At 49.5% G+C, this 26,799-nt stretch overlaps 1 protein-coding gene and 1 non-coding gene across 7 annotated transcripts in view; both read left to right on the forward strand.

The window, feature by feature from the left end:
• The window catches only part of PLEKHA7 (pleckstrin homology domain containing A7), a 253,670-nt gene that overhangs the window by 26,418 nt on the left and 200,453 nt on the right, over positions 1–26,799 (forward strand). For 4 of the 6 annotated variants that reach the window (XR_008702964.1, XM_055548470.1, XM_055548472.1 and 1 more), the window contains exons 1-3: positions 701–820; positions 937–1,013; positions 1,111–1,168. Coding sequence is in view for 5 of the 6 variants with exons in the window: in XM_055548470.1 (XP_055404445.1) it covers positions 735–820; positions 937–1,013; positions 1,111–1,168 (221 nt within the window). In the remaining variant the exon portion in view is untranslated. Of the gene's footprint in view, positions 1–700; positions 821–936; positions 1,014–1,110; positions 1,169–26,799 lie in introns of those variants that run through there. The other 2 variants (XM_055548476.1, XM_055548477.1) reach the window with 1 other exon arrangement.
• On the forward strand, positions 10,551–10,657 carry LOC129629385 (U6 spliceosomal RNA). The gene has a single exon (XR_008703217.1). It is a non-coding gene; the product is annotated as a U6 spliceosomal RNA (small nuclear RNA).

The following is a 26,799-nucleotide window of genomic DNA, read 5'->3' on the forward strand; positions in this document are numbered from 1 at the left end:
TGGAAGAGAAGAAGCATGGCTTTCAGCACCTATCACTAATCTCCGCATCTTCAGGGTTCTGTGTTTGGTGTGTCTGGGGAAAACCCGTACCCTCCAGCTTCATCTGCCTGCTGCAAACTTGGGAAAATGAAATCATGCCTGACCCGGGATTAACAGAGCACGTATAGGTAGCCAGGGTCCATTTAAGCACTTCACACCACTGCTATTTGATCTACTGTCCTAACCCATGTGGTATTTACTGCGAACTTTTTACAATGGAAGAAACCGGGGCTCGGAACATGGAAGTAACCTGTTGAGGTTTAGATGGTTTAGACAAGAAGTACAGTTCCTGGAGAGTTGTGTCGCGGGGGTCCGGTGGGCTATCACTGGGGCATTCGAGGAGTTTGCCTGTCTCAGGAGTTTGCCCGCCTCGCCCCGAAGGCGGCCCCCGCCCTGCTGCGGCCTCAGGGGCCAAGGGGCATGCGGCGGGCTGGGGGCGGGGAAGGCGCGGGGACAAAGGCCGCGGCTACCGCGCCGCGGAGGGCGGGTGCGGCGGCGAAGTCCCGCCGCGGTGCCGGGACCCGGCGAGCCCGGGCACTGGCCGCGCGCCCGTGCCGCTAAGAACCAGCGCCTCAATGGATCGCCCGGGGGCGCAGCCCGGGCCCGCGCAGGCCGAGCCCGCCTGGCCGCCGCCCGCGCCGCCCCCGCCCCCGCCCCCTCCTCCTCTCCCCGCGGCGGCTCCGCGCGCGGCGAACATGGCGGCGGCGACGGTCGGGCGGGACACTTTACCTGAGCACTGGTCCTACGGCGTGTGCCGGGACGGCCGCGTCTTCTTCATCAAGTGCGGCGCGGGAAAGCCAGGACGCGGGCCGGGGCGCGGGCAGGCGGGGGTGCGGGCCGGGTGGGTGCCCCCGGAGCGGCGGCGGCGCTAACAGGTGCACCTTTCTCTCCCCGCAGTGATCAGCTCCGCTACACGACCTGGCTGCACCCGCGCACCGGGGAGCCCGTCAACTCCGGCCACATGATCCGCTCAGGTGGGCGCCGGAAGGGAGGAGTGGGGCGCCTGGGGGGGCGGGGGGCGTGCGCGTGGGTGGCACCAAGTTTGATCGGACTTTTCTCTCGTTCCCGCAGACCTGCCCCGTGGCTGGGAGGAGGGCTTCACGGAGGAGGGCGCCAGCTACTTCATCGAGTGAGTGTTGGGGGCGCCGGGCCCGTACCTGTGCCTTGAGGGTCCGATCGGGTTTCCGACGCGCCCGCGCTCCCTCCCCCCGCGCGGGTCCCGGCGGGTTGGCGCGCACTGAGCCGTACTCGTGTGAGGTTTTTTTGTGCCTGATTTGTGTGGCGGGCTCTAGGGGGGAGGTGGGGAGGAGGCCGTATCTACACAGGGGGATTCCGGAGTAGGGCCCTATGCGGGCGCCGGGGGCTTCAAACTGCGCCCTGGACACCGCGACTGGGCGGGATTCGGGCGCTGTTGCGATGGGATGGACACACCCCCTCACTGGGGTCTCCGGCTGCAAGGAACCTGGCGCGCGCCGGGGTTGGGGAGAGCAGAAGTAGGAGTTCTGATCCGGGTCCAGCAGCTGGGGTTCGGGAGGGAGGAAGAGAGACGGACGGTCTCATCTGGTGGAATTTTATTTTCGGGGGCGCGATCTCTCGGATGGTTGGTGGAGAGTCGGAACCGCACTCCGCACAGCTCCAAAGCAGGGGCCTGCGGGGGAGAGAGAGGGTGGGGAGGGGAACGGTCGGCCAATTACGTTCCTCGAAGACTATGTATATCTTCAGCTAGTGCTCTACCAGGACTTTCACTCCTGCCCGGTAGTCAGTCAGCTTTTCCGTAAAAGCTCGGGAGCCCCAGTCGACAGGTCCCCTAGACCTAGGTGTGCAGGAATGAAATCGAGGCCCAGGGAGTTCAGGCGCCCTTCCGACGCTAACACTAGTATAGTCTTTACTTTCTCACTCTGGGTGTGGACCTGTGTTGCAGCGTTTTTTTGCAGCCTCCTGCCTGCTCGCCGGAGTTCAGAAACTGCTTTTGATCCTTTGCCCCAGTACCTGGCACAGAGTAGGTACTCGGTAAATGTTTGCTCACGGAAAGAATAAACTAGCCAAAGGATGGACGCGGGTGTATGTTAAGGGTGAGTGAGAACTCCTTTCTTCACCAACTGAAACATTGCTAGTCAGTAGTGGAGCAACATATTTGAAACTCGAATGGTCTAAAATACCCCAGAGCCTCCCTCCCCGTTTTTGGGCTCTGGCAGGTGGTTGAAATTCTGTTGGATGAGATTTATCATAATGACCAATAGCTGTTTTGCTGTTCTACCTCACATTTGTGTTTGAGAAAGAAGTTGGGGAGCTGGCTGGTGTCAACTTGAAAAATAGTCACAACCTAAAAGTTGAGAGTTATGGTTTATTCGGTGGAAATTTTTAGGTCTCAAGCCTGGGAGGCAGCATGTCAAGTAACTCTGAGAGAAGTGCTCAGGAGGTGAGGGGAGGAGCCAGTTTTGCAACAACGGGCAGGTTGTCTGAACATCAAAAGATTATTGTTAATTAAAGAAAACCATATATCCCAAGTTAAGGAATTTAGTGTCTTCTGTGTATGGAAAGATATAAGAGTCTGGATTCAATGACATCATTTTTTTCCTATGCACCTCAGCTAGGATCCTGGTTTTCACATCCTGAGCTTCCTTTCCTCAAGGGCTTATGGTAGGGAGTGGTTATAGTCTGAGGGCTGCTGCTGCTGCTAAGTCACTTCAGTCGTGTCCAACTCTATGTGACCCCATAGACTGCAGCCCACCAGGCTCCCCCATCCCTGGGATTCTCCAGGCAAGAACACTGGAGTGGGTTGCCATTTCCTTCTCCAATGCATGAAAGTGAAAAGTGAAAGTGAAGTCGCTCAGTCGTGTCCAACTCGACCCCATGGACTGCAGCCTATCAGGCTCCTCCATCCATGGGATTTTCCAGGCAAGAGTATTGGAGTGGGGTGCCATTGCCTTCTCCCTGAGGGCTGCTAGATGGCAGGTATTCTCCTTCCTGAGTTTCCTTAGGGCTGCAATCGCTGATGATTGTGACGTCCTTGTTTCCTGATATGGCAGGAAATATTCTATTTCTTACTGGGGCCTCAGACTTCTTGGTCAGTGGGCTTCTCTGGCTCATAACTGCATTTATTGATGTTATGAGATTTCTCCTGTGTACCACACATTGTTTAGGCATTGCGACTACGGAAGTGAATGAGGCAGACACTGGTCAGGTGCTCAGGGAGTTTGCAATGAGTAGGGGAGGGAAGGAAGCAGAAAAACAGGTAAAAAGACAAACAAGAGTAATGTCAGATAGTGGTAACTAGCATGCAGAAAATTAAAGATGATGTGGTAAGTAACTGGGTGATTTGGTTGGATTGGAGGTTAGTGTTGGAGTTCTGAATAGGTGACATTTAAGGTATAATTTGAATGACAAGAAAGAGCCATCTTTGTGTTGATGAGCTGGTAAAGCATTTCTAGAAGAGAGAAACGGCCAGTGAAAGGGCTTTAAGGCACAAAAGAGCTTCAAATTTAAGGAGCAGAAAGGCCAGTGTGGCTGGAGTGTGGTGCAATAAGGGAGAAAGTGGCAGAAGAGGCTGCAGGATCTTAGTTCCCCAACCAGGGATTGGACCTGGGTCCAGGCAACCGCTGGACGGCCAGGGAGTTACCTGATTTACATTTTCAGAATGGTCGCTCTGCCTGCTCTAGTGTGGGCTGTAGGTGGACAAGTGCAGGGACAGCGGTGGGAGGCTATTGCTGTAGTCCAGGCAGGAGTTAATGAAGGCCTGACTGAGGGTGGTAGGTAGTGCTGGAGATGGAGAGAAGTAGTCTTGGTGATTGGGTTGCAGTCTGTGAGAAAAAGACAAGGGTCAGGGATGACTCCCAAGGGCTTGAGCACCTGAGTGGATGGTGCTCATGTCACTGAGATAGGAAGGCTGGGAGCAGGTTTGAGGGGTGGGGGAGAGCATGAGATCTTGTTTTGCCATGTTACATTTTGATGTGACTGTATCAGTTAGTCAGATGTGTGAATCTGGGCCTGGGAGAGAGAGAGGACTGGAGATATACATTTGGGCATCATAAGGTTATTCAAGGCCTAGATTCGATGGAATCACTTAGAAAAAGAGTTTAGAGAAAAGATCACCTAAGCCTTGGGAGAGAGTAGCATTTAGAAATTGGCAAAAGATAAGGACTGAAAAGGTAGGAGAAAGCCCAGGAGAATGAGGGATCCCACAAGCCTAAAGGACAAATCCTGAGTGAAATAAGTAGAAAAGAATACTTGGGGTGAGGAAATAGTAAGTATAGGCAAATCTTTCAGGTGGTTTTGTTGCAAAGTGGAGTTGAGGAACTGAGAACTGGAGAGGATGTGCATTTGGGGGGTGCATTGTTGTAGAGGGAGATTATACAGCATGTTTTGTTTGGATGGGAACGATCCAGTAGAGATGGAGAAGTAGATGATGCAAGAAAGAGATGGGACAGTTACTGGAGCAGTGTTTCAGCGATAGTGGGAGGGAAGGCATCCAGGACTTCAGTCTCATTGGTCTCAGACAGGAACCAGGCCTTTTAGCCATTTGCAGAAAGGAAGAGGGTGAGTGCCAGAGCTGATATAAGGAGGTTGATAGGGTCGGTGAGAGGAGAGGTAGGTATTCCTTTCTGATAGGTTCTGTCTTTTCCATGAGGTATTAGGCAAAGTCTTGGGCTGGGGGACTTGAAGAGTGTAGGATTCTATAGTCACAGCCTCCCAACCTTCCTGTCTTTTGCTGACTCTTCTCTAGTAACTGGTATCAAGTCCCTGGTGATCATCTTACAGCAAACCCTGACTCCCTACTTGGCACTCTAACTCCTAGGGCCTTGACGAGTCCTCCCAGGCCCAGGGGAAAGCAATATGTGAAAGTGTCCCTGTGCTCAAAGGTGATCTATGTGGGGAAGCTGAGACCCTATGGCTGTCGATTATATTGCCTACCTCCCCTGACAATTTCTTGAGAGACTTAAGGGTTTGCGAGTTACTGTTCTCCTTTTCCCCACATAAAAATATTCTTTCAATCTGCTTTCTTAGATTTGCTATGAGCATTTCTGAGTGTTGTATTTTTTATGGATCCTCTTCCAATAGGACTCAGTTAGAGGGACGAAGCACATGTGCAGCTGCTTGTATTTTCCCTACTGGATCCTCAGACTAGAGAGTCATGTGAATTTTTTAGGATGCATCAGTAGATTTGGCAGATGTTTGAATACTTTCCAGAGAAAAGTTTCTTGAAGCAGAAAACCTTGAGCTAAGGCAGGTGGATTTTAGTTTGATTTCTGCACTTTTGATTCGTTTTGGGGTTAACTTGGGACAGAAACAAGGACTCTGCTCCTGGTTCTCCTGGTTCTAGACTCCATGATGCTGGTATTCCCTAGGAAGACTTCCTGTAATCCAGCGCTTCTGTACTTTCTCTTAGCCAGAGACCAAGTTATGATAGTAATTGGGATAGTAGTGTCATTAATAGCAATAGCAATGGTAGTAATAGCAATTACGTAATGCTGCTGCTGCTAAGTCACTTCAGTCATGTCCGATTCTGTATGACCCCAGAGACGGCAGCCCACCAGGCTCCCCCGTCCCTGGGATTCTCCAGGTAAGAACACTGGAGTGGTTTGCTGTTTCCTCCTCCAACGCATGCATGCATGCTAAGTTGCTTTAGTCGTGGCCGACTCTGTGTGACCCTATGGACAGCAGCCCACCAGGCTCCTCTGTCCACAGGATTCTCTAGGCAAGAATACTGGAGTGGGATGCCATTTCCTTCTCCAGCAATTATGTAATAGCTTCATCTTTTTGAGTCCTTGAAAAATGCCAGAAACTGTTTTTGTAAGTATTATCTGATTTAATTCTCACAACAACTTGATGAAGTAGGAACTGTTACTAGTTCCATTTTACCAACGAGGAATCTTGTATAATCCTGGGTATTCAGGTGGAAAAGGGCAGTTGATGTTCTTCAGTACCTTTTCTTTTTTGAAATGTTATTTATTTATTTTTGGTGGTGCTGGGTCTTCATTGGTGCTGCAGAGTGGTCTTTTCTCTGGTTTTGGGGACCAGGGGCTATTCTTGGTTGCGATGTGTGGACTTTTCATTGTGGCGGCTTCTCTTGTTGCAGAGCATGGGCTCTAGGGCATGTGGGCTTCAGTAGCTGCGGCTTGCAGACTCGAGAGCACGGGCTCAGTTAGTTGTGGCATATGGTTTCAGTTGCTGCATGACATGTGAGATCTTCCTGGACCAGGGATTGAACCTGTGTCTCTTGTATTGGCAGGCAGATTCTTTACCACTGAGCCACCAGGGAAGCCCCATCCAGTACCTTTTCTTATTGATCCTTCTAACAGGCCCTAGAAGCAGCAAATCATGGATTATCCTGTTTTACAGATGATGAAATTCAAGTTCTTGAAAGTTCAGTTATTTGGCTAAAGTGTTAGAGCTGGGAGGTCTTCATGGTCACCATGGTGGTGGTGGTGGTGGTGGCTTCTACCCCACATCACCAGTGAGAGCTCGTGTTGATACTTGAAGCAGCCTTGTATCATGTGTCATCACTCTGAGTCAGGCTGCCCAGGGCTCACGTGGCTACACCCCTTCTTTGTTTTACTGGGGATTGAGGTGCCTTGAATGGGCAGCAACCCTTGGTATCCTGTGCTGACTGGTGGTGGTGGTGCATGTCTCTGATGAGTAAGAAATGGAAGACATTAATTTTTTTTTTCCTGCACTATATGGCTATTGGGAATCTTAGTTCCCCAACCAGAGATGGAACCCATGTGCCCTGCAGTGGCAGGGTGGAGTCCTAACCACTGGTCCATCAGGGAATTCCCCATTAACTATTACTTAGTGAAAACAGTTGGACAGACACACCCTTTTCAAACATGAAACCCATGAAGGAAAAGTTCTAGAAGAGGCTTTGGGAGCTAGAGTATTACAGTGGGCTGGTCTTCAGGGTTTCATGGAACCCTGTAAGTTGGGTTCTCCCTGTAGCAGCCTTTGAATAGATCTTAAGTTGACAAGCAGGATGAATGGCACAGAGGAGGGGTCCTGGCTCCTCTGAGACTTTAGTGCCCAGCACAGCACTGGACAGAGTAGGCATTGGTATTATTGAAGTAGGTCAGGGGTGTAGGGGAAACTGGGCAAGTTGAAGGAACAAAGCCGTCGGAAACCACACCTGTCAAGGCTGATGCCTGAACCTCAGGCTTCTTGGATGTTGTTGCTTGCTGTCAAGAACAGCACTCAGTGCGGGAACCTAGCATCCTTTGGCTTCTTCACCTTATAACCTCATGCCATGTGTCTGGGGAACGAGACGTCTGTTCGTCTTTGGACCAGGCCCCCCACCCTCCCTGGTTACCAGGCTTTAGTGTCTGCTGTAACTTGGCTTCAGGGTCCTGGTGGGAAACAGATGATTGCACAAGGTCTCATCTAGCTTGAAGGCCCTCGGTTTTAGCTTTCAAGCCTTCCAGGGCTGTCCTGTGTAGATGCCATTCTCCTTGTGGGTGCCCATTGGATTAAGGCCAGTTTCTCCTCCCAGCCCTTTGGACTGCAGTAGATCACAGGACAGGACTGGAAACCTGATTTGCAGTACCCTGTGCAAAATCAGAGTGTTTTAAAAGCCATGCAAAAGGTGCCATTAAAGGTATTAAAGTATAAAGATCCTTTCTTTGCTTCTGCAGGCTTTCCCTCCACTTGTCGTGGCATTTCTACTTGCTATCGATAATTAATGTCATTCTAAGTTTAGAAAAATAAAAAATTTAAATTCTTGGCATAAATCTTGTGGTTCCTCTCTGTATTGTGGAATATAAAGTTTTCAGTGCAAACATTAGGTCTTTGACCTCACAGGCTGAATCACCACCATCATGCCCCACTCCTAGACACCATGGGGCAAGAGTGCTGGTGCTCAAGGAGTAGCAGCCTGGGCCGAGCTGTGTGCTCCGAGGCGGCTGGGAGCGGGCAGGCAGAAGAACCCATCGCATAGAGGCAGGGAGTGGAGACCAGGCGTGAACCAAGGCTTCAGGCCTCCTTCAGAAGGATTACTCCTCTAGAATAATGCTGAATATCTAGAGTGTGTGTTTTTATTCTGCAAACACAGTCTGAAATTAAAGGGAGAGAGGAGGAATTGGGGAGTGAAGGTTGAACCAGGCGTGACAGGACGTCCAGGTGGGGACCCCAGTCGGCTCTAGGCACTAGGTATAGAAGCCTGTGAATACAGGATGGCCCAGGAAACTGCCCTCTTGAAGTTTAATTAAGCCATCAGCCAAGGGAGAGTCTTCCAGGGCACCCCTAGGAAGAAATCTGTCCCGTCTGCCACGTATTCCTCCCTAGACAAATGTTGAACTTCATGGTGGTGAAATTTGTCTTGTAGCACGCCAGCCTGTTCATTCAGGTATTTGTCATCTTTCTCATTGAGGTATTGCTGGGAACAGCAGTCCCAGCAATTCTTTATTTCAAACCAGAAAGCAACAGTTCCACAAAGAATGACTGGGAAATTAGTAGCTTACATCTGTTTAGAAGGGAAATTCTGAAACCTCTTGTTGAAGGTTAAGAAAAGGTTCTCCCAGCTTGCAAGCCTTGGCGTAATCCCACACTTTATGTTTCATTTCCTGGTTGCTTTATCAAGGGTGAAAACTGGCTCATAGATTGAAATGTTAGGTTCTGTGTGAAAGGAACAAGAGCGTTGTTGTGTAGAGAGCTGGGGAAGGATTAAGAGTTGTAATTTGTGCCACGGTCTCAAAACCAACCCAGAAAAGATCTGGCAAAACCTCTTTAAGACAAATGGTGGCAAGTGGCTTCTTAAGGCTCGTATTTTCAGAGAAAGGACGGGTGGGTGACTTGCGGTGCAGTGTGTGTGTGAAGAGGGTGGGTGTAGATCTCATTCTCTTAATATTTATGGGAGTAAATTTTGGGCTTCCTAAATGGAGGACTTTGGGAAAAGGAGCTTATGTAAGAAAGCAGTTCATGATGTGAACTGTTTGGTGATTTAGTGAGGTGCTTACTCTTGTTTTCCGTGTCTTCAGAAAAGAGCATGGTTTTGAATCTTTTTGCTCCATGTAAAAGAACAACATCTCTGCGAACTGGCAAGGTGTCTTAAGTAAATATTGGCAGAGGAAAAAACATGGGAAAATATGGTTTTGTTTGTTGTTTTTAAATGAGTATCAAAACATTTACTTCCAAAACACTGAGAAGTGTTTTGGGTTAATGATTTATTGCTTATGGAGTGCTTCATGAATATTATCAGGTTGGAGGCTCACAATTACGGCATTTTTAAGTGCAGAGATGTGGGCTCAGAGAGATAAAGTGAGTTCCTAAAGTCAAGTGCTGTATTAACTCAGCCTTTTCAGGCTTCATAGAAGCTGGTGGGCATGTTGTCTCAGCCCAGGGCTTCTCAGACCTTCAACCACAGCTCTAATGTCAGAAGTGTGCCTGCTAAGTTGCTTCAGTCGTGCTTGACTCTTTGTGACTCTGTGGACCAGCTCGTCAGGCTCCTCTGTCCATGGGATTCTCCAGGCAAGAATACTGGAGTGGGTTGCCATTTCTTCTTCCAAGGGATCTTCCCAACCCAGGGATCAAATATCTTTTATGTCTCCTGCATTGGCAGGCAGGTTCTTTACCACTGGTGCCACCTGGGAAGCCCAATGACAGAAGGGTGAAGGCCAACTCACTTGGGAGACCAGATGGTGGATAACATCCTCAAAATGACTCTGTCCAGAAACTCAAATAGACTTTATCCTCAATTTAAGTTATTAAAACAATCCCCTCCCTCGTCTTCCATTAAGATCAGCTCTTTGTCAGGAGGCATCGTGTTTGGTGTATGGCTTTGTGTTTTGCTCAACATGAACTTGTTCCTGCCGACCTCCATAAAGACATCAGCAGCTTTTGGGACTTTGGGTCCTCTTTTGGCTGGACTGAGTTGTGCCAGGACACCTTCCTCTCTTGAATCCGGTCTCCTCACAGTCATTGGGATGCTGGCCTGGCATCAGGGTCAGTTTTTCTTTTTATTTATTTATTTTTAACTGAAGGATATTTGTTTTGCAGTATTGCATTGGTTTATACCAAGCATCAAACTTTTCTTGAAGCAGAGCACAGGTGGGCAACTTTATCATGCAGAAAAATGTGTAGGGGTTGTTAGGTGGTGGTAGCCTGTGTAAGGAGGCAGTGACTTAGTGCATGGGCTCTGGAATCTGAGTTATCAGATTCCAGGTCCTCCATGTAACAGCTCCCTAACCCTGGCAGGTTACTACTCCCCGTAAGCCTCACTTCCTTGCCAGTAAAATGGGGATAAATGTGAGAAGTATGTGAATTAATTGATAAAAGGGGTTTAGCAAAACTGCCTGACTCGTAGTAAGTGCCAATAGATGTGAGCTTCTCTTCCAGGTATCCACTCAGCTATCAGGTGAGGTAGAGACATATGTGATTTCTGAGTCCTGATCATATTCAGCTGCTGCTGCTGGAGTCTGTTGCCCTTGAACTGGGATTGCCTGGCTTGGAAACCAAAGATAGGACTCAGCTCAGGAATTGGTTTAGACTAATAAAAACTGTATAACCATCATGGTTACTAAAAGGATGTGCTTGCTTCGGCAGCACATATACCAAAATTAAAATGATACAGAGAAGGTTAGCATGGCCCCTGCACAAGGATGACATGCAAATTCGTGAAGTGTTCCATTCATGAAGCAAATTTCTCTTAAAAATTACTTGCTTACAATAAAATACAAGTTGAAAGTAAAGAAAAAAAGATGTCCTTAAAATATTTGCTTTAACGTGTTTGACAAAAAAACTCAAAAATATCCACCTGTGTATTCAGGAGCGTAGAATACACTATTGAGAGCAGATGGGGCAAAATGTTAACAGCGGGTATGTCAGGGTGAGGGTTATATGGACATTCTTTGTACTAGACTTGCGACTTTTCAGTAGGCTTGAAATTTTTCTGAATAAAAAGGTAATTAAAAAAAAACACTACATAACCTTGTCCAACAACAGCTATGCTGTCCCAAGGCCACGGGTACCTCATCCAGGCTGTAGGGACCTGGGGACCAAGAGCCCTGGGTAATGAGGTGTGAAGACGGCTCCTGGTTTGTCTCCCTCCTGGGCATTTAGAGGGCTGCACAGATGTCTGATCCTTAATCTGGGTGGCCGCCTGGTTATCAGCTCTGCCTGCTGAAGGACAGACATTGACTGGTGCTGCCTGGGCCACAGATGTCAACAGTAATCATCTCCATGGTGCTTGATTGTTGAAAAACACATTCTTTTTAGAAGCAGGTATTTTTATTATTTTATTGTCCTCATTTTACAGATCAGACAAGCATCTGAGGCACGCGGTGGGAAAAGGGTTAAAAGATCTTTTCAAAGCCAGAGCGTTGGTGGGGGAGCTGGGACTTGAACCAGGGTCCTTTTGGCTACAAATGTGTGTACTGTTTCTACCAAGGTTCGAGGTGTCTTCTGGCTCCCATCACCTCTCCCTCTGTCCCGAATTCTCTCTTTTCAGTCTATTCCCCCAAAGTTGTCACCTGTACCTTTGCTTCCCTGAGGACCCTGAGGTAGAAGTCTTCTTGGGCCTCCCTCAGAAAGTCCCCCGCAGGATACAAGAGTGGTGGGCAGGGCAGATGGTTCCCAGGCAGGGCAGTGGGTTGGGTCCCTGGTCCTCTGGGGGAGTAGGTCCCCTGACCTCCCTGCAGATGTCAGCTGATCGCAGCTTAGGGGCTGATGAGCCTCTTAAGCCTGCTTAGAGCCCGGCTGTCTCTTTCAGCTTCTGCTAGAAGAGCATTTCCAACGTCACATCCAGGGTTCTCAGCGTTTTTCAGGGGGTTTTCCTGCCAAGGCAGAGCCCTCAGCCTTGTGAGGTCTGACAGCTGGAAGTTAGATACAGGCTCTTCCAGGGGCTGCTGGCTACCTCCTGTGCTTCCCTGGAACACTGCAGTGCGGGATGGGGGGTGGGGAGAAGGTGGGGAGGTGGGCAGCGTGCTAGGAGTATGGAGCGGGCAGAGATCCCATTTCAGCCCTATGCCTGTGCCCCTGGATGCACGGCTCCTGTGTTCTCACCCCTTGGATGAAATAAAAGATGAGACTGTCTCCTTCCCCGGAGGCGTGGAAGCAGAGCAATGTTGTACATTAATGTAGTAACCTCTGCAATAAGCCTGTCCTCTCCAAACCGAGTTCAGAGTGTGCCCACAAAGAGCACCTTCTTGGGGGAGTATTTAACCAGAGGCTGGCTGGCTTTTGACCCAGGATTCATCTAGACTCTGATGAGCATCCGCTGTACGCCAGTCTCCACACTGGGTGATATGGAGAGAGATGGTGGTCCCTGTCTCCGCCCTCCAGCACCGCCCATTCCAAGAGAGGAGGGGGACACTGGGTAGTTTCAGTGTGGGTGACGAGGCTGGCGGCCTGAGAAGAGAGCCCTCAGGAGCATCAGAGGGTGAGTGGGAAGGCCAGACCGCTGTGAAGCAGAGCAGAGGGCAGCCTGAGGTTGGAGAGTCCCGTGGAGGGAAGGCTAAGGGGCTGGGGCTGAGGGTATGTGTGTGCCTGCCTGCGCCCCTAGGAGGCTGGCATTGAGTTTAGTAGGAACTGGGCCTGGATACCGCCTTTCACCAGTAGCTGGGCTTTAGGAGAGTGACATAATTGTGACATAATTGGGGGTTTTGCCTTGGGATTCCCCCAACTTCTGTATCTGAGGGGTGGTGCTGTGGGAGAGTTACAGAACGCAAATTCTGGGGTCCGAGTGCCTGGGTTGTAATCTTGGCGTTACTGCCCGCTTGAGCAGGTCACCTAAAGCTCTCTGTGTCTTCAGATGCCTTTTCATCTGTAAAATGGGGAAGATGCCTGTCCTGCTGACTTAAACAGTGTCTGGCAGATCGTGCATGCTGTGTAACTAGCATTCCTGCTACTCCCGTAAAGGGAGCCTCCTCCTATGGTATAAATGCAGCACAATCAGCAGATAGACCTTGTCCCCTTGGGGAAGATCTCCTGAGATCAGGCTAACAGGAGGGAGAATTGTGCTTTCTTATCTGTCAAAGAAAGGGCACTAAATGGCTGTTGCTAAATATCAAAGAAATGATTCCTCGAAGCTCTGTGTGGCTGTGTCCAACCTGAGAGAAGATGAACAGGTTTCTTGTTTGACACATTTTCCAAATGGACAGTTTTGATTTCCTCCCCATCCACCACCACCACCACGGAGAGGGCTCCCAGGTGTTGGCATTAGTGTTTGCGCTGCCTGGTTGGGCATCTAAACTCTTTGTTTTAGAAGCAGTAACCCTGGTATCTGTTAGAGCCCTTGATGAGGGAGCAGGGAGGGTCGACGCGAAGTAGAAGCTGAGGCATAACTTCTAGGGAGTGGACTGGGAATCCGTGTCATTATAAGCTCTGTGGGTGCTTATAGACCCTGGAAATGAAAACATCTCAGAGCTTCAGCTTCCCCATCTGTGCAATGATGGGAGCACTCCATTCCTTCCGAGTGTTACTTGCGAATGAAACGTGATGGCCTAGCTGAGCCTCCTAGCGTGCTGTTTGGCACATAATGGGTCTGTAGGCCTTGTGAGCCTTTTCATTTAGAGAGGACATCCATCAGGATTCATTTGTTGGAGCTGTGAGAAAGGCCTTGAACGAGTCAGTGGATACAGCTCTCCGTAATGTCCAGCCTGTGACCCTGCTTAGATCCTGGAGGGCCAGGCTCCCTGGGGCCTCTGGTTTCCTCTGTGGAGTTTGGGAGTTCGCTCTCCTCCCCACTGCTCAGATGCTGCTGCTGGTGGCTGTTGGCAGCATTGGTGGGGTGGCTGGTCTTTTGGGGTGACCATTGAGTGGGGACTGTGTCTACCTGGTGGGCGGGCTAGCCATTCTACATCTCAGAACCCTGCGATCACTCAGAGATCCTCCTGAGGGAGGAGGAGAGGGGCAGGGTGGCGGATGGGTGGTTGTGAGTGATTGACATTGCCAGCCAGAGCAGGCAAGCAGGCTGCAATTAAGTTGAGAAATGGGGATGCTTCCTCTGTGTGGGAGAAGAAATGTGTCCTGGCAGACAGTTGTTTTGATGAGTCCTAGAGGAGTCTGGCGTTACAGTCTTTCCTGAGCTGGTCCTGGGGGAGATGAGGCAGGGGCAGGACTGTGACTCAGCGCTGTGAATGGCTCACCAACTCCCTGGGGACCGTGTCAGGCACTGAGTCAGTGTGCAACTGAATCAGAGTGGCTTTGTAGACTTGACGTTTGGCTTGACCCTCTCGACACTGGCAAGCACACAAGGAGAGAGGGTTGACTGGAATTAGGGGTAAATTGGGGTTGTAAACTGAAGGGGTGAGGAGGGATGCAAAGTCAGGGGCCCAGGGAGGGCAAATGATTCCCTCCCCTGCCCATGAAAGCGTTTGGAAAGGTTTCTTTTCTCGACACATTCTAACCTGGGGAGTTTTAAAAAATAGACACATGAATGCTGTGAAGCTAAATATCTAGAATCACTGTACCCATTAATCCTTTTCTAAACAGAATTGGCGGTACCTGAAATTACATCCGCTTGCTGAGGCTTTGAATAATTACATTTTTTTTTTAGCGCTGGTGTGTAGGTGGGAGCTGGGGAGAGCTCAGTTGGCCTCTGCTTCGACTCTCTCCCAACCCTCTTCACCTGAAAACCCATGCATGTGTTGGTGGGTTTGGCAATGTATGGTTTCTAAAACTCGGGCTGGGGGGATAGTAATTCTTTGGGGGAGGGCTTCCTAGTCTCTGAACAGGTAGATATTTAAATTAAAACCCAAAGCACACTCTTTTTATTTCAAAAACCCCATGTATTTTGAAACGAGGAGCACAGCAATTTCAGATGCAATAGTTGTGTTGTGCAGTGTTCTTGCTGGGCTTTTTGAAGCTGCTCCTTGGGGCAGGGAGGACCTGGTTGATGCAGAATTGCCTCCTTGAGTTCATGGAAAGGTTCGAGAATTTTTTTCTTTCAGGCCTTTGTTGGATTTTGCTTGGTTTGGGGGTACAGTAAGCTGAATGCTGGGGCAGGAGGACTGTCACACTGAAAAGCCAGTTGCTTTTGTTGAGTTCTTATTTACTTTTTGTTTTATAAATGTTTATCTAGTGCACACTGTGTGTGCTGGATGGCATCACCGACTCCATGGACATGAGTTTGAGCAAACTCTGGGAGATGGTGAAGGACAGGGAAGCCTGGCGAGCTGCAGTCCATGGGGTCGCAAAGAGTTGGACATGACTGAGCAACTGAATGACAATGTGCACTGCTCTAGGGACTTAACAGACGTGAGCTCATAGTCCTCGTACCAACCCTATGAGGCAGGTCCTATTTCTATCCTCATTTTATAGACAAAGCGGGTTTCAGAATGCACAGCGCGGGTGTTAGGTGGCAGGGGTGGGATCAGCCCCAGCTGTCCTTCACCGCGGTCCTCACCACGCCTTTGTACCTGTTTGGCCTGTCTCCACTGTGTTCCATGGTGGGTTGGGTCTGGGAGAGGAATCAGATCCTTTAAACCAAAAGCCTTTGCTTCGGACTTGCCTTCTTTTAGGGATGGACACCTCCCTCCCCTAGTCCCATCCAAGGTGGAAGGAAGATTTGAAAGTCAACTCCTTTTCATTGTGAAAAGGTTTGGCCTTTGGAGGAGAGTGAAAACTTCACATCTAGTTCTTTCCCACAGCCTGTGGGTTATTGCTCGGGTCCCTGTCCTGGGACATTCCTGGTGGGAGGAAATGGACACAGCCTGTGGACTGAAGCAGGGAGAAGGTGACTGGCTTTCCTTTTTCCATAGTTGCCTCAGGGTTTCATGATGGGGGTGGTGATGGGAGTGCTGGCCACCTGGGGGAGCGAGCAGAAATGTCCTTGACTCTTCCCAGTTGGTAAAGAATCCGCCTGCAATGCAGGAGACCCCGGTTCGATTCTTGGGTCAGGAAGATCTGCTGGAGAAGGGAAAGGCTATCCACTCCAGTGTTCTGGCCTGGAGAATTCCACAGACTGTATAGTCCATGGGGTTGCAAAGAGTCGGACACAGCTGAGTGACCTTCACTTCACTTCACAAGCAGAGGGGCAGGGGAATCTGAGTGGGTTCCAACCGATCTGCAACCCGCCAGTGCTTGTGTGATGGCCTGGTAACTCGGCTATTTGCTGCAGACTCATACGGCACCCCACCCCCAGCCCTCCAAACCTTTCTGGAGCTGGTTGTGGCCCAGGCCTATTCCCCTCCTGGCCCTGGCTGTATCTGCCTGGGGAGCAAGTGGGGTCAGTGGAGGGACCCCCTCCCTGAGTGTCGAGTGCTTCCATCTGGGCTCAGCTCTCACACACGGTTCAGCTGTTCCCTTCCGGACTTCAGATAGGGCAGCCCTGGGGTTGTGGGTGACCGCACAGGCAGCGCAGCTTTGTGGCCCTGTCATTTTATTTAACCTCTAAATAAAATGGGGCGATGCTGGCATCTGCCTCCTGGGACTTTTGCACTGGTCACTTGAGAACAAAACATGTTATTACTCAGTCCCCAGAACACTGAATATTTCGATAAACTTTAGCAAGTATTTCCAAGGAATTTGTCTTTTTTCTGTAATGGCTGTGCTGGTCCAAGTGCATTTGAGTGATTCCTTGACTTACATCCTGCAAGGACTCTTGTCTTCTGATCCACACAGAGGGTACCTGTGGATGCTGCCGGACTCAGATTCTCAGTTATGGGCATTTTCTAATAGAGGGCATTGAATGTGCATTTTGCCCAAGCAGTTAGAAATGGCCAACTCTCCTTGCTGATTTTAACCATTTGTTGTTGTTTAGTTGCTAAATTGTGTCTAACTCTTCTGCAACCGCATGAACTGTAGCCTGTCAGGCTGCTCTGTCCATGGGATTTCCCAGGGAAGAATACTGGAGCGGGTTGCTATTTCCTTCTCCAGGGGATCTTCCCAACCCAGGGATTGAACCCACATCTCTTGCTTGGCAGGCAGGTGATTCTTTACCACTGAGCTACCTGGGAAAACTACACCCTAATTATGACTTTGGCTTATGGATTTAGGCAGTTTGGATATAGTTGCAGCAGAGATTGTTTCTGACCAGGCTCTGGCTTACTTCCCCTGGGGAAAGGGAAAAATAGCTCCAGTGATAATGAAGAAATGGAGAGGGGAGGCAAGATTCACTTGAGCATTTCTGTGTCTATTTGTGCTGTGTGTCTGGCACCATACTGTTTGTATTCTGGGGGTATCAGGGAGCTGGCGAGGTAAGATGTCCACACAGGTTCAGGCTATAGGATGGTCAGGTGGTGTGTGATGAAATGTCAGGTGAGTGGTGTGGGAACAGCATGGAGAGGAGCATCCAGGGGGAAACAGTTCAGTGGTGGACGTGTCAGGGAAGGCTCAGGGGTCTTATTTGCTGGATTGAGTGAGGACTGGAGGAGGAGCAGGTGCCTCCAGCAGAGGAGCCAGCTTCCACTGTTCAAGGAGATCCCTTCATTTAACAGACCTTTACTGAGCTCTCAGTGTGCCAAGCCCTGGCCTGGAGGCTGGGGATATCAAAATGGGTAAAGCAGAATAGAGAAAACAGTCTTGAGAGGCAGAAAGGCTCAGTGATTGCGAGCATGGTCCAGCACAAGATTGCCTGGATTTGAACCCCAGCCCTCCCACTTACTAGCTTGTGGATCCTGAGCAAATTATCTAATATGAGGCCTCAGTTTCTTCCTCTGTAAAATGGGGATACTAGTAATTGTGGTGGGGATTAAATGAATTAAGATTACTCAGAATAGTCTTGAATATATGAAGTACTCTGGAGTGTTGGCTATTATCATCACTAGAATATGGGCTCCATGTGGGCAGGCATTTTGTCTGTTGTGCTCACTAGCTGTATCACTGGCTTTCGGCAGGTATCTGGTATACCAAAAGATCGTAGGCGTTAGTTGAGGAATCAGAGTGCCACTGGTGTCCTCAGGGAGCCTGAGAACCTGTTCTCTGGTGGGGACACAGGCGTGTCAACAACTGGAGGAGACTCTGCAAGTGACTGGATAAGGGAAGCATGAGGACTGGAGAGGCACAGAGAGGGGTGGCCAGGGAAGGCTTGCTGGGGGAATGGGGGAGCCTGAGCTGGACCTTGAAGAACAAGCAGGGAATTTCTAGGTGATGACAGAGTTTGGATGTTCAGGGAAGAGAAAGCAGAGTGGGCAGAGCTACCTAAGAGTGTGACATGTTCAAGGACATCAAGAGAGGAAGGAGGCTGCAGAGAGGACTGCTTTGAGGAGTTGGGGCTTCATCCTGAGGGTGGTGTGGATCTGGGCTTAAGGGGTGGAAGGCCTCCCCCAACTCCCATGGTTGTGGGGGAGGAAGGTGGGATATCCTGGGTGTGCTGGTCATTATCCCAGACTCCAGCTCAGGAGTCCAAAGAGGTGAGGCTGGAGGAAGTGAGACATCCCAGCCATCACCTGGCAGGTGAGGGCTTGGCCTCCAGAGGAGAAGAGGTTGGGAAATCCACACCACTGCCTGGCAGCACTCCTGCCTTAAAATAGAAGGAGATGGAGATAAAGAGTGAGAGGTGGTGTGAGTGTCCAAGGGGTGACCTAGTTAAAACCTGAGCCCCTGGAAGTGCGAGAACCACTCTCACCTTCATTCACATGCCAGGGCCTTCCAAGGGGCAGCTGCCAAGGATGGCCTTACCTTCCTTATCTTGTCCCTCCTCAGCCCTGGGCCTTGTGCAGAAGTCCTGTCACTGGGGGCCTCGGTGTGCTGCTGGTTGAGGGTATGAGAACTGAGAATAAGAGAAATATTGGGGTGAAAAATGGGTGAATGGATTCAGGTTAATGGAACCTATGCATTTAGTAACTCCAAGTGAAGAAGACTTGGAGGAAAAACCCTTTACATTTAGGCTTTTGTTGCCCAGTCAATTCAGTTCAGTTCAGTCGCTCAGTCGTGTCCAACTCTTTGCGACCCCATGAATCGCAGCACACCAGGCCTCCCTGTCCATCGCCAACTCTCGCAGTTCACTCAAACTCATGTCGATCGAGTCGGTGATGCCATCCAGCCATCTCATCCTCTGTTGTCCCCTTCTCCTTCTGCCCCCAATCCCTCCCAGCATCAGGGTCTTTTCCAATGAGTCAACTCTTCGCATGAGGTGGCCAAAGTACTGGAGTTTCAGCTTTAGCATCAGTCCTTCCAAAGAAATCCCAGGGCTGATCTCCTTCAGAATGGACTGGTTGGATCTCCTTGCAGTCCAAGGGACTCTCAAGAGTCTTCTCCAACACCACAGTTCAAAAGCATTAATTGTTGCCCACAGTGTATCATAATTCCTCATAAACTCAATTATCTGACAGACAGTAACACCCTTAGACTCCCTGGTTCCTCTTCCCCTCAGCTTCCTAAATCCCGCCCAGAGATAGTAGAAAAGAGGAAAAACGGAGAAGACTTTTACTTTTCTTTGCCTCTGTCTTCGTTGGTCCATCCTGATTTCTCTGATGCCTTCAGGACTTATTTCTGTGCCTAGTAATTTATGTGCTGAAGGTCCTTGCATAGGACTTTTAAACTTTAACAGAGACTGTGGGTGTGATGGAAATTATGTGGAGATGCTGTTTGCAGGAATGTGAGCTGAAACCATCTCTCCGTGGCCCCAGGTGGTGTTTTTTGGGTCTGCGATCCTGAGTCAGGAAGGCGCCTCAGGACCACCACTTGGTCAGCACCTACAGTGTGCTCACCGGCCCCTCACCCAAATGGCCCTGGAAGGCCGGCGTCATCCACAGGGAGAACTGCCAGAGCTGAGAGAGCACGAGCTTCCGCAGGTGACCCAGTGTGCAGACTGTTTCTGGTGAACTGGAGCCTGAGGCCACATTTAAAATTGCTGGGAATGCTGAGCCCCGTAGGCTCACAGCTGGTTGACAGCCATTGAGGTGCTTTTCTGTGATCAACACTTTTTATGGATTATTTGCTTTGATCCTCATGGTAGCCCTAAAAGGTGTCATTTTCCTCCATTTTATAGATGAGAACACACAGTATCAGGGAGGCTCTAAGTCCAAAGTTATACAGCTGGAATGGCTTGTATGTTATGATTCTAAGCCAGCTTTTGCAGAGCATGGTACCTATAATTCACTGAAACCTCACAAGAACGACTCCCCACCCTCCCCTGGCCGGGTGGTGTATTATGATTCTCATTTACACATGTGGAACTAAGATCTAGAGGTAAATGATTTACCTAGAATCACATAGTGGAGGTGGGGTGGGGTTGGGGGTGGGTGGTAGGAGCTGGCCTTGGACCCAGACCCCAAGTGCCTCACTGGGCTTCCTTGACTTCTCGTTCCACCTTGAAAAGCCAGGAGCAGTTTGCATTTGAGTCACCCAGCCCTTCAGAGGCTGGGGGTGGAATGGGGTGGAGTCTGAAGGGAGGTGGGAGTAGTGGTGAGTCCTGCCGGGAGAGGCCCCTCCTGGCCAGGTGACAGCGTCCCCAGCTCCATTGGGACCCACACAGAGTCACGTGGCTTCCTGCCTGAAGCCCTGCACTGATGCATTTTCCATACTTGTTGCCTGGGCTGGGGCTCAGTAGACCAAATTCAGTTTGTCTTTTGGTCTTTCCAGTACAAGCAGCTGGTAAAGCCTAGGACTGCTTGGCAATAGACACATTTCCAGGGAACTTTTAAAAATGGAATGGCTCTACTTTGAAATATGTTAAGAATCAGACCACTCCCATGGCCTCTTACCATCCTGGTTCTCACCACTGTCATTTGTTGCCTGGACGGACGCATTGCCCTCCAGCTGGTCCCTGTGTCTCTCTCCCCCTCCCCTGCTACGGTGTGCTGTGCTTAGTCACTCAGTTGTATCTGACTCTTGCGACCCCATAGTCTGTAGCCTGCCAGGCTCCTCTGTCTATGGAATTCTCCAGACAAGAACACTGGTGGGTTGCCATTTCCTAGCCAGAGATTGTTCTTCAGTGGAAGTTGGATCAGCTCAAACCACCTAAGGGCCCCCATCTCACACAGGGACTCCAAAGCCCTCACAGTAGGAGGCCCTGTGCCGCCTGCTCCCTCACCCCCACGTCACCTCATTTCCTTCCGTTCTCCCTGATGCTCTGCTCCAGCCTTGCTGTTCCTTAAACATGAGAGCACAGCCAGCCACAGGACCTTCACACTCACTGCTCCCTCCTTCTGGAATGTTTTCCTTCATATATCCCCATGGCCTACTGCTTCCGTATTGTCATCAAGTCTTTTCAGGTGTCACCCTTCATGATGGCGTTTCTAGAGTCCTCTCCTCCAGCACAATCTATTTCCTTAACCCTACTTTAATTTTTTTTTTTTTTTAAAGAATTCTCAACATCATATGGATATATTACAATTTTAATTTGTTTGTCTCCCACTAGAATGTAATGTCCCTGATGACACAGAATAGTGCCTACTTTGTTCAAGGTTGTACCTCTAGTGCCTAGAATAGTGGTTGGATCAAGTAGGTGTTCAGAAAAATTGTTTTAGCTTGTTTGAGGTATGACTGGGGGCTTCCCAGGTGGTGCTAGTGGTCAAGAACCTGCCTGCCAATGCAGGAGACGTAAGAGACACACGTTTGATCCCTGTGTTGGGAAGATTCCCTGGAAAAGGAAATGGCAACCCACTCTGGTATTCTGGCCTGGAAAATCCCATGGACAGAGGACCCTGGCGGGCTACAGTCCTTGGGGGTCTCAAAGAGTTGGACACAACTGAAGCAACTTAGCATGTATGCATGATTGACAAATAACAATTATATATATTAATGCCAAAGAATGTTCAAACTACTGCACAATTACACTCATCTCACATGCTAGTAAAGTAATGCTTAAAATTCTCCAAGCCAGGCTTCAGCAATACGTGAACCGTGAACTTCCAGATGTTCAAGCTGGTTTTAGAAAAGGCAGAGGAACCAGAGATCAAATTGCCAACATCCGCTGGATCATGGAAAAAGCAAGAGTTCCAGAAAAACATCTACTTCTGCTCTATTGATTATGCCAAAGCCTTTGACTGTGTGGATCACAATAAACTGTGGAAATTCTTCAAGAGATGGGAATACCAGACCACCTGACCTGCCTCTTGAGAAACCTGTATGCAGGCCAGGAAGCAACAGTTAGAACTGGACATGGAACAACAGACTGGTTCCAAATAGGAAAAGGAGTACGTCAAGGCTGTATATTGTCACCCTGCTTATTTAACTTATATGCAGAGTACATCATGAGAAACGCTGGACTGGAAGAAGCACAAGCTGGAATCAAGATTGCCAGGAGAAATATCAATATCTTTAGATATGCAGTGGAGAAGGCAATGGCACCCCACTCCAGTACTTTTGCCTGGAAAATCCCATAGACAGAGGAGCCTGGTAGGCTATGGTCCATGGGGTCTCGAAGAGTCGGACATGACTGAACGACTTCACTTTCACTTTTCACTTTCATGCATTAGAGAAGAAAATGGCAACCCACTCCAGTGTTCTTCCCTGGAGAATCCCAGGGACAGGGCAGCCTGGTGGGCTGCCGTCTATGGGGTCGCACAGAGTCAAACGCGACTGAAGTGACTTAGCAGCAGCAGCAGCAGCAGATATGCAGATGACACCACCCTTACGGCAGAAAGTGAAGAGGAACTAAAAAGCCTCTTGATGAAAGTGAAAGACAAGAGTGAAAAAGTTGGCTTAAAGCTCAACATTCAGAAAACGAAGATTATGGCATCTGATCCCATCACTTCATGGGAAATAGATGGGGAAACAGTGGAAACAGTGTCAGACTTTAGTTTTCTGGGCTCCAAAATCACTGCAGATGGTGACTGCAGCCATGAAATTAAAAGACGCTTACTTCTTGGAAGGAAAGTTATGACCAACCTAGATAGCATATTGAAAAGCAGAGACATTACTTTGCCAAGAAAGGTCTGTCTGGTCAAGGCTATGGTTTTTCCAGTAGTCATATATGGATGTGAGAGTTGGGCTGTGAAGAAAGCTGAGTGCCGAAGAATTGATGCTTTTGACCTGTGGTGTTGGAGAAGACTCTTGCGAGTCCCTTGGACTGCAAGGAGATCCAACCAATCCATTCTAAAAGAGATCAGTCCTGGGTGTTCATTGGAAGGACTGATGCTAAAGCTGAAACTCCAGTACTTTGGCCACCTCATGCAAAGAGTTGACTCATTGGAAAAGACTCTGATGCTGGGAGGGATTGGGGGCAAGAGGTGAAGGGGATGACAGAGGATGAGATGGCTGGATGGCATCACCGACTTGATGGACGTGAGTTTGAGTGAACTCCAGGAGTTGGTGATGAACAGGGAGGCCTGGCTTGTGCAATTCATGGGGTCTCAAAGAGTCGGACACGACTGAGCGACTGAACTGACTGACTGAAGAATTATTACTTGATGTTTTGATATATATACACATTGTGAAATGGTCACCACAATCAAGCTAGTTAACAGATGCATCGCTTCACATGGTTCCTTTTTCTGTGTGTGTGGTGAAAGAAAATAATTGTTGAATGAATTTATTCAATAGTTCAGTGAACTCTATGATAGTCTTTCTTTGGTACTCTACCTGAGAAGCCCATCAGCTACTAAGTGATGTCTCCCTGCTTGGCCCCAAGAAGCACAGGCCTCAGGTGCTCTGCCTTGGGTGTCCCCAGCATCTCCTTTCTAGTGTGGGGACGGCATGGTGTCTCTCTATTTCTATGTTGGCTTCCAGTCACCCCTTGTGGAGAATTACCTGAAAATGGACATTTTCTATCATGCCTGTCCACATTGACCACAGGGAATTAAAATGGGTGGGCTTACCAGCTAACCACCAGTGGTATTTGAATACCCATTGAGTTCTCAAAGCCCTACAAATACTTGAAGTGGCTGGAGGAGATGATGTCCATCTCTTGAGGTTCTCTCTGCAGAATTGGAGCTGAGCCATGTCTGGGACAACAGTATGATTCAGGGCTCAGGATATAATAGACTGAAAGGAAAGAAGCCAAGGTTCAGTGAACAAACACCTGTTGTGTCTTGCACATGGCCGAAATGCTTATTTCACTCTTAACCATACTGTAACCTTGAGGTTGATGATTGTGCCCCTGTGATGCGATGGGGAAATTAAGGCTCAGAGGTGATGTAATCAAGGCTCTCACTGACCCTAGAGCCTTGGAAATAACTAGACAAGGCTCTAAAAGGGAACTCACAGCAGGCTGTAGAGAACTGTTAGTATTTGGGTTGCAGGGGCCACGTGGCATCAAGCAGTGACACAGATGGGGAGATAGGAGTGTTCTCTCAAGTGTGGCTTGGATGGTTTTGAGATAGCCTGTTGAATATGAACAGATGTTCCCCACCCCTCCCCATTACGGATTACCTGAGAATAGGAAGAAGATAGTTTTAATAAAGCCCTGGCGATCTGGGGCTGGAGAAACCCTGGCACCAACCTTCCCCCACATAGGACCTATGCATCTCAGGGATCATCCCCCAAAATGCTCATGTAAGTACATTCAGCTCAGCCTGGCTCCAGGACCTCACCAGTCTTGGAGATTTCGTGATTGGGGAAGGCAGAACTTTATTACATCATGGGTAGGGGAGGAACCCGAGGAGAGAATGGGGCTGTGAAATGGGCTTCCCTGTTCTAGGGGGGCTGGGTAGTTTTGGCATGATTCAGAACCTCAAAGCCCTTATGAAATGAATCCTTCTTACTGCCTAGTCCCTGGTGATGGGATTGGGGCCTGTCTTCTTGACATCAGTTTAATTATTTTCTTCTAATTCGTTTATCAGCATTCATTAGCTCCTACTCTTTACCAGGTGGCACCATGCCAGATTCTGTGGCTACAAAGACAAGGATGCTGTCAAGGAATTTACCATCCAGCGCAGGGAGAAAGACAGATCAAAGATGATATTTAGCGTGGAGAGGCTGTGGGACAAAGAAAACCGGGCGAGGCTGGAGTGTGATGCCTCAGGCCACAAAGCTCTGTGTTGGCAGACTTGAGTTGACTCTTACCCCAACCCAGTCAGTTCCTTGACCTTGGGCAAGCTCTGGGCTAGGTGGTTCCATACTTTATCTTATTTATTCCTAAGATCAGCCTGCTGAGGTAAAAATGTTCTCCCGTTTTGTAGAAATTTGGAGAGGGTGAGTAAGTTGTCTGGGTCACTAGGTAAATAAGTGGCCAGATCAGGATTCCAGCCCAGGTCTCACTCCAAAGTTCCTGCACTTTCTGTTGTATCCAGATGATGAAAATGAGTTTCATCCATGCCCCAGCACAGCCAGGGCCCTCTGGAAGGTACAGCACTGGGCAGAGGGGTTGAGTGACCATGGACTCCATAGGAGTCAAAGGGATGATGTGACCAGCCAGAAAGCTAATTTTGTTATAGCCTGCATGGATGGACGTGTGGTGCTTATGACATGGGAGAAGGTGGTGCTCTTCTGCTCAGGGGAGATCACACATGGAGTACTGGGGTCCCTTTTGGGATCACCCTTATATGAGGGATGTGACTAGGTGAAGCCCTTCCGAGGGGGTGGCTGTGATGGGCACAGGAAACCTTGTATCCTGAAGAACATCGGCAGGAACCAGGAACATCTGCAGTGTTTCATGTGAGCAAGAAGAGGCCCCCAGGGAAATGAGGGCTGGCTGCAAGTATTTGAAGGACTGTCATGCAGAAGAGTCTTATTCTCTGGGAAAGCTACAGAAAGAAAGGGTTGGCTCCAGGTTTTTAACAGAACCTTTTAACATATCTCGGGATGTAGTGAGATACTGTCACCAGAGGTAATCAAGCACGTATGGAAGCAGTGGAGAGTACGGAGTAAATGCTGTCTATCATTCTGCTCCAGAGCCCCTGACTGTGGCTGTGTCTCTGCTGTTCCGGGCGTGGGTCCTGGGAGGGGGTACAGAAGGGAAGGATTTAGGTTTTCTCTTTCCCAAGCCCAGTTCTCCTACCAGACTCCAGGGTTACAGGTACCTCCAGGGCTGATGGAGCAAACACAGGGTTAGAATCAGAATTAGAAGACTGAGGCTTGAGCCTTGGCTCGGCCCCCTACAGCTGTGTGACCTTGGATAGTGCTCTGTTCTCTCTGTAAAGAGGGTCATGTCAGCCCCTCACCCACTGGCCTTTCATCAGGTAGTAAGTGACAAAATGCTTTGTCAAGGAGAGAGGGTTCAAACTCTGGTTGGTAATAGGTGCAGCTCTGACCACTAGGAGCATAATCAGCTTCAAGGGGCTTGGGCGTCTTGTGTCTAGGAAACTTCACCCAGTGGTGGTAGAGGACCTGTTAGGTGCCAGTGTTTTGGAGAACTGGCTCCAGGTTTGTGCACAGTCCTCTGGAATGTTTTGTGACAAAGTGAATTTCCCATCACTAGTGATAAGCAGGAGAGTCCTCTGCCTTCAAGGGCCCATGAGTAAAGAGTCAGGAGAGACTGGGACAGGTGTTGAGAAGAGAGGGATCCAGGAACCCTTCATGGAGGAAGGGACCTTTGAGTAGGACCTAGACAAAGATTTCATTATGCGGGGAAGGCGGCAAAGGCCTGGAGGAGTCAAGGGCATGTGTGGGGCACAGATGACATGAGGGAGAGACTCAGATGCTGGGGTGGGTAAGGAGTCCTTATTGGGGTGGGGTGTTGCCCCCCAGCTGGAGGACTCTTCTGTTCCTGGCAGTAGAGCACAGAGCTCTCTGGTGGTTGAAGGAAGCAGGTTGCCTGCAGTTTGACAGAACGGGGGTCAGGGAGGGGCAGGGTGAGAAATTTTGGGGAGGCTGTCTTACATTCCCTTCATTTCTCAGGGGAAGGTGAGGCCCACACGGAAAGAGGCTTTACTGGCAGGTTTAGGGTGAGCTGAGGTTAGAGCCAACGCCTGATACCTCGCCCAGGTTTTCACCTTGACCCATGCATGAGTCGGCATGGGGCAGAGATTCCACTTTTTTCTGGTTCTGCCTCTCAGCAGGCTATTCCTCTTA

The sequence above is a fragment of the Bubalus kerabau genome, chromosome 15 (assembly GCF_029407905.1).
Source record: "Bubalus kerabau isolate K-KA32 ecotype Philippines breed swamp buffalo chromosome 15, PCC_UOA_SB_1v2, whole genome shotgun sequence".
NCBI classification, from domain to species: Eukaryota; Metazoa; Chordata; class Mammalia; order Artiodactyla; family Bovidae; genus Bubalus; species Bubalus kerabau.